The sequence below is a fragment of the Athene cunicularia genome, assembly GCF_003259725.1.
Source record: "Athene cunicularia isolate RWA chromosome 3 unlocalized genomic scaffold, athCun1 chr3_part1, whole genome shotgun sequence".
NCBI lineage: Eukaryota > Metazoa > Chordata > Aves > Strigiformes > Strigidae > Athene > Athene cunicularia.
In genome coordinates, this window is record NW_020799097.1 from 79840218 (window position 1) to 79853236 (window position 13019).

The 13019-nt window shown below is 36.7% G+C and overlaps 1 protein-coding gene across 1 annotated transcript in view; it reads right to left on the minus strand.

Annotated features, from left to right (window-relative positions):
* GALNT2 (polypeptide N-acetylgalactosaminyltransferase 2) overlaps positions 1 to 13019 on the minus strand; it is a 55556-nt gene that overhangs the window by 30074 nt on the left and 12463 nt on the right. Inside the window, exons 3-7 of the mRNA XM_026844576.1 lie at positions 10684 to 10837; positions 5459 to 5557; positions 4823 to 4890; positions 3848 to 3913; positions 1513 to 1634 (exon numbers count right to left, since the gene is read on the minus strand). Of these exons, the coding sequence (XP_026700377.1) occupies positions 1513 to 1634; positions 3848 to 3913; positions 4823 to 4890; positions 5459 to 5557; positions 10684 to 10837 (509 nt within the window). The remainder of the gene's footprint in view (positions 1 to 1512; positions 1635 to 3847; positions 3914 to 4822; positions 4891 to 5458; positions 5558 to 10683; positions 10838 to 13019) is intronic.

The window sequence follows — 13019 nt, forward strand, 5'->3', positions numbered from 1 at the left end:
CCAGGTGGCCAAGGCGGCCAAGAGCATCCTGGCTTGTATCAGAAATAGTGTGACCAGCAGGACAAGGGAAGTGATGCTCCCCCTGTACTCGTCACTGGAGAGGCCGCACCTTGAACACCGAGTTCAGATTTGGGCCCCTCACTACAAGAAAGACATTGAGGTGATGGAGCACATCCAAAGAAGGGCAACAAAGCTGGTGAAGGGTCTAGAGCACAAGTCTTGTGAGGAGGGGCTGTGGGAACTGGTGCTATTTATGCTAAAGGAAAGGAGGCTGAGGGGACACCTCATCAGCCTCTACAACCACCTGAAAGTAGGTTGTAGCGAGGTGGGTGTCTGTCTTTTCCCATGTAATGAGCGATAGGACAAGAGGAAATGTCCTCAATTTGTGCCAGGGCAAGTTTAGATCAAATATTAGGAAAAACTTCTTCACTGAAAGGGTCGTCAAGTATTGGAACAGGCTGCCCAGGGAAGTGGTGGAGTCACCATCCCTGGAAGTATTGAGAAGATGTGTAGGTGTGATGCTTAGGGACATGGTTTAGTGGTAGACTTGACAATGCTAGGTTAACAGTTGGACACGATGATCTTAAAGGTCTTTTCCAAACTAAAATGATTCTATAAAACGTCACAGAATCAAACAGATTAAGGAAAAAAAAAACAAACAGTCATCAATTGATAGCTTCCCCATTGGCATATTAAATGTATGATTTTTACTTCCTCTCCCCCTCCCCTTTTTGGGGGGAAATGCAAAGGGAAGTGCAGGGAGGGTAAGCAAAGAACTGGGCATTAACAAGACGCAGTAGTTTAGCAAAACCATTTTGACCAGAAGCATTTTAAAAGAAAGCATTTCCATGAAAGGGACTTTACCAGAAAGGGAATGCAATTAAGAAAGCAGAAAAACCCTGTTGTCTTGAGTGTTCCCCAGTGCTTTTTGGGATCACACTTGATTCACTTTCCACTTCAACTGAGCTCCTCCAGAGCAAGTTAACATGCATAACCAACCTCTGGAGAAAATAGCATACTTTCACTCTCAATCCTCTCAGTTGCTTTTCAGGGACACACACTAAACATCATTTTCATAGAAGCTGAGAGCCCACAGTCCCTGTTAATTTCCATGAAAACCTTGGTTTCACAGCTTAACCTCTCTCCTACTATCACACTGAATCTTAATGATGCATAAATACTCAGGTAAACTGAATTACATTGAGATGATATTGGTTGAGGAGAACTATACTTTGCTCTAAAGATTTTCAACACTTACTGAGGAGGTCCCTAAAGAACCAAAGAAGCATATATTTGAATTGCTTGTAAAGATAATAATAAATATTCAGATTTTATGTTCTTGTGTTCACAGATTAAATGAACAATCACAGAACACTCTGATCATCTCCATCATCTCACTTCAGCGAAAAAGCTTCCTTAGAAAAATGCATAAAATTAATGTAGTATAAAACAGATGGCTTTAAAATTTAAAAGCTACTCCTTCAGGAAATGACTTCAGAACTATTTACTAACCTCAGCTACTCTTTCCAAAAGTGGTTCCAGCCAGTGTTCATTGCACTCACAGTGACTATCCAGGAAGGTCAGCACTTTTGCTTGTGCTGCATCTGCCCCTCTGACACGGGAGCGCATCAAGCCTGAGAAATAAAGATTAAAAGTTTTAAGTATTTACTGAGAAAAACAATCCACAGTAGTGAGAAACTATAGCATTTCTCCAAGTTAGTCATGAATTAAAAGTAATTTAACTCAGACAAGACAAACACACAAGTTCCATTATCAAAATGAAATGCTAGTTAACAATTCAGAAAAATTATTTTATACCAAACAGCCTGCAAGTTTCCAACCTACTGCACCCTAGTATACAGGTTCCAACCTGATTCAAGATTTAAAGTACCACTTAAAAAAAAGAAAAAAAGCAGCAATACACAAGTACAGTTGGGTCTGCATTACAGTAAGTAGTATTCATACTGATAAACATTACTCAAGTTCAGTCTTGAAAATTAACACCTTCCCTACAGTTCTACAATAGGACTGAGGAAAGCACCATCGTTATCCTTCCCACCTTTTTGGCATCCTCCCATTTCAGTTCTCACCACAGTCTGTCCATTCTTTTATTGACTTCTTCCAGAAATAACCAAGCTTCATTAATCCACATCTGAAAGTCTTCCCCCCACCCCTTTCAACTGTCTTTCCCCTGTGTTTCTTGCAATTCTCTTGCTTTGTAGGATTTGGGGGTGGGGGTGGGGGTATTTAAATCTTATCCTGAAAAGATTTAATTTGGAAGAAACTTCTGGTAAAGCCAAAAGTTTCTCCTCTACACCTCAATTACACAGATCCTTTCACTGATTTACCCTGTTCCTTTCCTTCTTTCCTTCCTTCTGTTTTAATAATTTTTCATTGGATGACCTCACTATTCCTTAAAGTCCTTTGCTATATGTACACACATACCCCAGAACATCCCACCATGTACTTCAATACAGAACAACAGCAAACTTCCTCTCATTCCTTTGCAAATTTCTTCCCTAATTTTCTTTACTACTATTCAAAATTCATGATTTTGTTGTCAAAGACCAAAGCCAAGTAATTACTTTTTTCTTTTCTACACTGTTTCTTATCAAATCTGTTCTGCTTCACAAAAATACCAAGTAAACAAGTACTGTGCCTTCAACCTGCAGATACTTGTTATTTTGTGATGTAGTAAAAAATTTGTCGAATTATATTTTGTTTTCAGGTATATTGATGCATATTTTTAAGTACAAATCTGTATATCTGGTACAAAGTTAATATTTATAATTACTAAAAAATAGAAATTAGTGTTACTTCATTCTGTTTTTTCCATTACTCTTATTTCCATCTTTAAGTGCTGTACTGATCAGAAAAAAGACATTTACTCAGAACACTGCAACCACAGCAAGTCATAAAAAAGCCCAATTTCCTAACAAGCCTTTGTTCACAAGTTTAACACTAATTAATTCACAAATTTAAACACTAGGAAGGCATCAGTTTGTAATAAATTTAATTAGGGAAACACAGATTTTGTGCATGTCATTTCCAGTTTGTGACCATCTAATGATTCTAGCTACTCCCTGGGATAGGCTGGCAAGATAGAAGACACAGCACATATAAAAATAAACAAACACATACCTGCTAACTCGGTCAGCTGTTTCTACTATCAACTCTCAGTTACCATTTCAAACAGCTGTAGAATAACAGCTGTCTATATCTAATACTTTAAGCTCCATAGCCAGGAAGCTACTGACTGAAGGGCTCAGTGATATGAGACCATAATTTACATAGCAACAAAGAGGAAAAAAAAAAAAAAAAGTAAGACAAGTTTATGACATGGCACACTGACTTTAGCAAAACGGGCATATGTGGTCCCAGCCCTTCTGGCTGCTCAAACTCTCTCAAGTCTGCCTAACAAACTGTTTGCTGGGCTGTTCACCAACTGAATACTTAAAGTTATCTCTAGTAAGGGAACTAGCAAAAGAGAGGGCTATTTTTAAGCTGGATCATTTTAAACATTCATACGGTTTACTGTGAGACCTTACATACAATGGGAGCAGCTTAATCGAGGATTCAGTACGGAAAGGCAATTTCTCAAGTTCATTTTCACTCTGAAAGTCAACAATGGACAATTGCACACTTGACAATATGAAATTAATCAGAATCATTTTACTCACACAATTGTATTTCTTTTTATTACTTCCACTAGTAAATTGATTTACAAAGTGAAAATGCCCCCTCCGATACAGAATGTATAGCAGAATAGTCCTTTAAAAGACTTGAAGATTAACAGATAAGGCAGCACAGTGGAATTTGTATTTTCCTTCCCTGAGATTAAACCTACCTTCTCGGCGATCATTTCGAAGAACCCGCACTTTTTCAATTTTTCCCAAGAGAGCACCATCCTCAGCTTAAAAAAAATAATTAAAAAAAAATAGTCATGAGAACCAATTTGATATCCAACACCATATGCCGTAAGAAAGTCTGTCTTAAAAGCAAAAGTTTTGTAGGGGAAAATGTTTATGGTCATAAATAGCTATAAATAAGATATATGCTTAAAAAACCCCTACCAACTTGTCTCACCAAGTTAAATAAAGTTATCAAGCTAAGAAATACTACCTTCATTATGTTATTTAAAGCTAATTTAGTTTTACACTCTTAAAATACTTTTTTTAAATTATATTCTCTTTGCTTCCTTTAGACATTTTCTACATTGCATAGGAAAAAATCTTTTACGGGATCAAATAAAGTTTTCTTAGCATATAAGAAAATTCACTTTTTAACCCACATGAAGGCTTAAACCTCTCCTAAACTAGCTATAAACTAACAATGTGAATGTAGACATTAACTTCTTTTAAGAAATGTTCTTAGACATCCACTTCAATGTTCAAGTTTGCACTGTGTTACCTTAATACCTATAAAGCCTTGACTTACTTTAGATTCAGTAAGAATTTTTCCAAGAGACTGATGGAGACCAGCATACATTTAAAGCATTGCTACAAAAATATTTGGCGCAATCAGTTTGTTGGGGGTTTTTTTGGTTTTTTTTTTTTTTTACACCAGATAACATACTATGTTAAAAGCTGTTTTCCATTATACACTCTGCTTCTTCAGCTAGCAGGAAGTAATAAAATATACCTGGAGTATTAATCAGAACACTTCACATTTCCACAATGACAGATACAAAAGAATTAAGAACTGGTTTTCTCTGCAGACACCTATTCATGTGACCTACTCCTAACCAAAACACCTACTAGAATCTACAGAAAGTCTTACCAGAATAAACAAAACAAAGTTAAGACCCTGCAAAAGTACTTACAGTCATTACTGTAGTCATCCACCAATATGATTTCCTTAATAAGATGTGATGGGCTTTTTTTAAGGACACTAAAACAGACCAAAAAACCCTTATTCAATACAAAGCAGTCTTAATTTTCCATAATAATATCATAAAAGCAGTTACTTTGTTAAGCCACAGTAGAACCTAGTCAAGGATCCTATCTTCAACAACAGCTATTTGCTCATTCCTACATAAAGGATCTGTAAAGAGAGGCATACATAGAATCATTCCCTCCAAAATTCCTGTCTCTAGAAACGAGCGTATTAGACAGCTTGTAACATGGAAGTCTTGCAGATAGCTTTAGGTCAAATATACCCTGAGAATCCATGCCGAGTTTTTCTTGAAACTAATTATACAAGCCAAACTCCAAACATCATCTAGTAATCTGTTTCACACTTTCATGTATTTATAGTTAAGGGGAGTGATTCTGTTTAATGTCGCTATTTCAGAATGTAAGAACTGGAGGCATCAATGAAATTAAGGCTCAGCTTTCCTTTTGCAAATGGTTCAGAAAAGCATAATGGATTGTTACTTCCCTTCCTTATCATAAACTATCATCTGACACAGGTGAATGGCCTTTAGCAAAAAAAAAGTCAAGGTCTCTCTTAGGTATACCTGACAACAGTTCGAAGCAAAGCAGATCTTGCCTCATTATGAAAGGTGATCACTACACTAGTTGCTGGCAAATCTATCCGCCATTGTTTCCGTTGACACCTGAAAGACATAATACCCTGTCATTAAAACATAGCATTTACATCCCAGGTTTAGCAGACAGCCTTCATCACAAAGCAGTTATTTATTGAACTCATGTACATACTACATCTACCAAGAAAGAATGAAATATCTTGTTTGCAGGTGAGATTATAATCAACTTCTCTTCTGGCACTTTTGGTAGCTGTCTTAGTACACAACAGACTAAGAAGTCAGTGTCAGATATAGGCAGGTTCAGGAAAGTCACCAGACCATCATCACTGCAGATGTCATAAATACCTTTCATGCAACTGAGTATGAATGCTTATTTTACATTAAAAGCATTCAATAAATCTAAGCAAATGAGCACATTTTCAATGAAAATGCACAGGATCACAGACTACCATATGTCTCCTCTTTAGAATGGCACGGGTCCACTTTTCCCTTTATTTTTAAAGCTCCTGCAGTATCCTGGTCTTGCTCATAGATAAAAACAGTTTTCTATTCTAATGAGAAGTTGTAAGGATGTAACATTCAGAATTTGAAAAACAAAGCTAACTGTGACAATGTTAAGCCAGCTAAACACTGAACCACATCCTTCCAAACAATAAAGCTAATGAAATGAAACATTCCATCTATTTTTCATCACCTCTAGTAGCCTGAAATTAATATAAGAAGGAAAAAACAGCAAATTCCAAAATAATTCCTGCAGAACTACATAAAGTTAAACTGTTTAAATTCACTGCCAATAAACCTAAAAAAGAGACTACTCTCATTGCATTAGAAATTAACAGTATTAGAAAGCATTGTATATTGAGTTTATGCTGAAAGCAGTACAGTCTGACAGGTCACAATACCGACCACCATTCATACAGTAACATACACAGCGATGTATTTCTTAACATACCCTTTTATTTAATATTAGAGGTAGAGTTTTAACAGGCCTAGTTGTCTTCAGAGCCAATTAGCATACACCTGTAAGCAAATTCAGCAAGTAATTTTGTACTCTGTGCAGTATTAACCAAATTATCTTTTAAGAGAAGAGAGATAAGTCACATTGTTACTTAAGCTTCTAAAACTAGGCCTAAACCTATATAAAAAGGTCTCTCCATAACTTATTAAAGATCTGCGACACACATCATAAACCACCCAACCTTCAACTTCTTGGAATCAGAGAGTGAGCAGCAAAATGTGCTTCTTGTCCTTGCCCACCCTACAAAATCCCAGGGACCTGCAGTGCTTTCAATAAAACACATCCATAACATCACACATATTAGCACTTGCCATGAAACAAAAGTGTGCCATGGTGAGCTCATTTGCTCTGAAGAAACACACAAGCCCGTGCCAACCCTACAATTGCTATGTCAGACTAGCAAGCCTTTATCTAGGTTTATTTCTCAAATAGTGGCATACAAAATGTCTTCATCACTAGTGCCCAGTGTTGAAGCAATAAATAACAAATATGTATGCATCCCTGGAAAATAAAGAATTAAGACCTTCTCTATTGTGAGCTTCTGTCCATCCAGACAAGACATCCAGCTATTATACATCAAAGCCTATGGTGCCAAAAAAGATACTCTCTTTTTCTGCAAAATTCCAAATTGCCCAGAGAGGACAAGCCTACTGTGCACGCAGTTATCACATGAAGCACTTGCATTAGAATAATTTTTAAAAGTCACATTAAACTTATACTGATCTCTCTGCAGAAGAGAGCACTTGAGCTAGAGCACATCTTAGGGTGGAATTAAGGCAATGAAGCCTCTCAATTTTAAGAAAACTCAAGAGCACTACTGCATATTTCTGAGGGAAAAATAAAGATTTTTAGACTTCCAAATAAAACTGGAGGCATATTTCACGGAGTATTTCTGCTCTCAGCAGAATTCAAAAAAATCCCTGCTTTAACTGACTCAGTAGCAGTCCTCCCTCCTCCTACTCTCAATAGTGCCACAGTTAAAACTCAAATCAAAGAAACAATGTCATCGCTTTTGGCACAGAGATTAGACTTTTCCCTCAAGTTACAGCACTCAATTTTGCTCACAGAATGAGAAAATACATTTGAATAAAATAGAACTTGAACTGAAAACTTCAATATAGACTTTCAATGCATAGCATAGGTCATTAAAATCAGGGAAAACATGAAAAGTACATTTTTTTCCCTCAGAAATTTGAGCTACTGAACTAGTTCATGTCATTAACAAGTTTCCTGAAGCCTCCCTGGTTTGTTGAAACCACTTTTTGACAGAAATGTCCACTTTAACCAGTGCAAGGAGAACATCCATCTCAACAGATATCTGAGTACCAAAGAGACAGGAAAGCTTGTTTCTTCTCTACTTAGCAATAAAACTTGAGTGTGAGGTCAGAAGCTCCTAACAGTTGCTGAATGAGAAAGAAAACATGGTTTAGTCCAGCTGAAGTACTTACCGGTAATTCTCAAGAAACATGCTAGCACATCAGGTAAGAGAAATAATAAGAAACCACTGGTCCGAAGTAAGTGTGGTAGTCGGTCACTGATCCACAAAAACCATGGAGTATAATATTTCACATTTCCTCCCACTTGAGAAACTATTTTACACTGATAGGAAGACAGCTCTGGAAGTTTCTTATTACAACTGTGATACTCACTTTCTGAATCTCTAAAATGTACTACGACAGGGATAGCTTCAGTTACACATCATAAACAGACTGCAACAGAAGGAAACCCAGAGGTTTCTCAAAGCTGTTGGAAGTGGCAGTTGTGAGAATCAGCTGGAGTGAGAATCTCTGCATTCTTGCTCAGACTTCCTCTCTCTGCTTCCTTTCTTATGTTGTATCTGCCTGTTTCTCACTTTTCCCTTTTGCTTAAAATAAAGATAAGCAGCTTAAACAGACTAACCAAAGTGTTTTCTAGTACTGCTGTCAGGCTTTCACAAAAAGCAAGTAGAAAACTTTGGTCTTAACCTGGTGATAGTAAAATTTTGTCCAATGCAGAAAACACTGAACAACGTAGTATTAAAGAGATGCATAATTACACACTCATTTATATATCTGATATAGAATCTCAATCTAAACAACCTAGACAACTTCAGCAATTAAACAGTATTATTATGTAGTTATTTTAAAACCAAACAGCCTCTTAGACACAGCAATACAATTAATAAAAAGTTGCTTAAGGAGAAATAAGTATTTCCTCATACAGGTATCTTTTCTTAAGGAAAAAGGAATAGCAGCTCCACAAGATATCTTAATCCAGTTGCCTCCAATTTTATTGAAAATATCATGCTTCCAAGTGTAACATTCTTCTTCCTATGGCTATTGCTCTTTCCATTGGACAGGTCCCAAACAAGTATTTCATCTGACTTTTTCCACTTCTGCAGTGAATGTCCTTGCCAAAATGGAAGGAAAATTAATTGCAGCACAGCAAGGAAAGCATCATTGACTATTTGCAGGAATGATTGCTTCAGTTTGAGGTTTTTTTGGTTGGTTGGTTGTTTTTTTTCTTTAAAAAAAGACAACCATTTACAGACTGATGGACACTTAAATCTGCTCCATGGCAAAGTCTAAGTAATAATGGTAGCACAGATACAGCCTTTTCCCAGAAACATACCTCTCTTTATTGCATGGTTCTTTTCCAGCTCCATTTAGTGAAAAAACCTAGGCAGGTCAGCATATAATCACAACACTGACAGTTACAACAAATACAGACAGCCACTGTAACACAATTTTGTCTCCTATCATCTCCCTTATTTAAGTTCTTCTCAAAGGACAGCATTTGTCTGTTAGACACACCACCGCCCACCACCCGAGGTTATTAAATATGTAGAAAAATTCCAAATTCAGTTTATCTAAATCATAGAATCTTCTAGAAGTTGGTGGCTGAACTTTGCTCTTGTGGAAAAAGAATAGCTGGTCTAAAAAGTCAGAATGCGTTTTCTGTGGAAAAAAAAAAAAAAAGTATGTGATGAAGAAAACTCAAAAGTAATTTTAAAGCCCTCAGTATACCATGGGCATTGTGCTTTTCACAGTTTTCATGGCAGCAAGTGAAACACCAGATTCTTTCTGCTTTCCCATTCAATTAATAGCAAATTGTACAAGACAGGCTTTACTACAAATCATCTGCTTAAAAGAACCTAAAACCATGCTATTATACAAGGGATTTAAAAATGACACAGTAAGTGTCTAAGTTTCTATACAAATCTCCTTCACTGTGCCATTCCTGATTAAAGAGCTTTATGGAGAAAAAACAGGCACCTTTTTCTCTCTCCCTCTGGTGTCTCCTCCAGCTTCTTCTATCTACAAAGCTGCAACTGTAGTTTTATCATAACTGCAGAATTAGTCAGGCAAATTAACTATACACATTTGGCTAATTTTATGCTTTTGAGACTACTCTTGCCTAGTTTTTAAAAGCACGTTCAACCTGCTTTTGTTATTTTCAAGTTACAGAAGTCCTAATGAGCAATTGTCATTTTAATACTAATCAATTCTGCTTAAACAAGATTAGGGCAAATCACGCAAACCCTTCTAAAAATGAAAGTCTTCTCTACCCACAAGAAAACAGTATTTTTCTTCACCCCGAGGTGTACAATTTCCTGAATCTGCACAAGAAGCCTGACATAGCAAAAGTTTTCAAACATCTGAAGTATATTTCTGTCCCATGTTCACCAGGGTGTGCATAAATGGATTCCTGTAGGTCTGGAGTTGACTTTTGTCACATAGAAGAACAGAATCACAGAGCAACTGAGATCGGAACAGACCCCTGGAAATCTTTTAGTCCAAACTCCTTGCTCAAGGCAGAGCTGACTACAGCAAGCAGTGCATCAGGCTTTGAATATCCCTAAGCCTGGAGACTTCACACCCTCTCTGGTCAACTTGCTCTCACAGTGAGAAAGACTTATAAACGTAGAAACAAAGAAAAGCCATCAGATAAATGGGAATAAAAAGAGACTGAAATGCAGCACCAGTCTGGATATAGACTACACATTGATGGAAGCCATGGAAACAGAAAAGCTTGAATAAGATGCGTTGTTCTTTAACCCACTGTTCAAGGATCACACCGCAGTTTACTGTTCCTGTCATTTCAAAAGTTGGAGAGCTTAGAAAAACCACCTCCTGCTTAAAGGCCATAAATACAAAAAAGTTAATCCAAGTCAAACACAGGTCAGTTTGGCACTTACTGATCATGCCTAGTGTCAGGAATGCTTCGGTCCATTCGCAGTTTGTCACTTTCTACCTGATTGAACTTATTGCGAGCATATGGATCCTGACCAGATCGCACCACGGTAGCACCAACATAAGCATCTTGATCAAAGTCTTGCCACCGAACTTTTCCTACAATAAAAATAAATAAAAAAATAAATAGGAGAATATCCAATTTAATCTTTGTAATTTAAAGAACAGCATTCAGCAATATAAACATAACTGATGAAATAGCTTGGTTTTTAATTTTGCAAAGTAGTTAAACCTCAACAGTATTGTTAACAGTGTAACATACACAGTCACTTTTGCCTATTAAGCTCCTCTAGAACACTGTGGGAATTAATATCAAATCGAACAGTTTTACAGATCTCAGTTCACACAAGTAATCAGACCTTGCTTTATCTCGTCCATTTTGTTTGTTATTTTTCTTAACCCCAAGTACCATAATTTGTGTCTAAAAACACCCTCCACATATTGACAGGTATATATATGGTAGATGATCTGGTTATAAAGTCATCCAAATAACATTTATTATTTTAAGAACCAGTCCAGACTTCAAAGACATAATTTAAATTACTGTCTCATTACATAAGTAAAAACATAGTTATAATCAAACCATTTGAGGAACAGGCCTTTCAGAAGTATAAGACATTCACAAAACCCAGCATTTTATGTAGGCAGAGCACTAGATCACTCTCCAATACAATGTAACTGCAACCTCCTTCACAAAGGGAACTGATTCACAGATTAACCTCTCTAACAAAGACCGTATTATTATGTGACTGGATGTGGCACTAACACAGGAAAGCAGATTAGCTTCTAACCATCGGGAATGAAATTTCAGGACTTTCACCATCTTCAGGTGTAAAACAATGGTATAAAATATACCAAATGTCTTAAAAATATCAATTCTTACCTCTGCTCAAATGTTTACTTTTTTTGCTTATTAACAGCCAACCATATACTACCTACTGCAAGTTTATACCACCTTTAATTCAAAATCAGAGCTCAAGTTCTAATGCAGTACAGACATTCTTGTTTTAACACAGATGTGTATGAGAATCTCCTGCAAGCATGTTGTGGTGAACACAGCAAGTTGTTGGCATACAAAAAAGATACAAAGCAAAAGTTGTCTTTTGGGGTCACTGTTTATTACAGATGAGAGGAGTTAACATTCATTGTTGTCATAATTAACATACAAAGTTTTTGGGATACTTTGCATTAAGTTCAGTAAGTAGCAGGTTGCAGAGATGTTACTCCATTCAAATTCAGTTTTTAGATAAATAATATAGTTCAGGCATATCCTAAACCAAGCTGATGTGCATTGAGGGAATACTACTCTAACAGTTATTAGGAAGAGCCAGAAGTTGCTTAGATGTCTCAAGGTTTGCCTTTGCTCCATCTCTCAAACTGCACAGCATGGAAACTAAAGGCAGCCTCATTTACAGCTTTCTATCCATAAGCCATGCCCCAGCTACGGTGTGTTGACTCCTGCTAGAATATTCTGATATTGAAAGAACACCTTCCGTCATTAAACAAAATAATTAATTGTCTGTTGTTTAATCAGACAAATACCACCAACATGATTAAAAATACTCTATAATTTAGGATCACCTGAGGAGGTCATCTATGAAAACAACTTGGACCCAAGACATGATTTGGTTACCAGATGGTAGCAGAGGTTGTAAGGCAAAAATATTGAGACTGGTGGAAAGATGGTTTTGAGTTGGTTGGCTTGTTTTTAAGAAACTTCCAACACTGAAGTAAAGTCGCAGAGGATTAGAAAAAGTGCCCAAAGGATTACTGATTTAAGAGCTAGCCAGTTAATACTAAGAAACTGTTTTTACTTCTGAGTTACCATCCTAAATAAGATAAAAAATGTACACACACACAGAAGCCAGAACAAGACAGTTAAAAGAGACTACATAACATTTAATGGATGCTTGGTGTAGTGGCCCAGAGGGGAAACCACAGGAGAATAACTAAAGGAAGAAATATGGATTTTCAAATTCCAGTTACTGAAAGAACTCTACAAAGGAAACTTTCCAGCTGTTGTTGGTAGTCCACAGACTGCCAAGAGTTTTTCTTGGCCTTTCCAAATTCTTTCTTTAAAGTATTTCCAGGAACAAACTTTGAAAACAAGTTTACACCTCAGCAAGTTACCACACTAGAAATAACCCAATACAGAGTTGTTTGCAAAAAATTATAGCAAACCTCACTTGCAACAAAACTAAACAAAATGCAGAGTGGCTTGATTTAGGAAACTGGAAAAAACAGCAGAGATCACCAGATCATTTCCCTGTATAACTCCCCG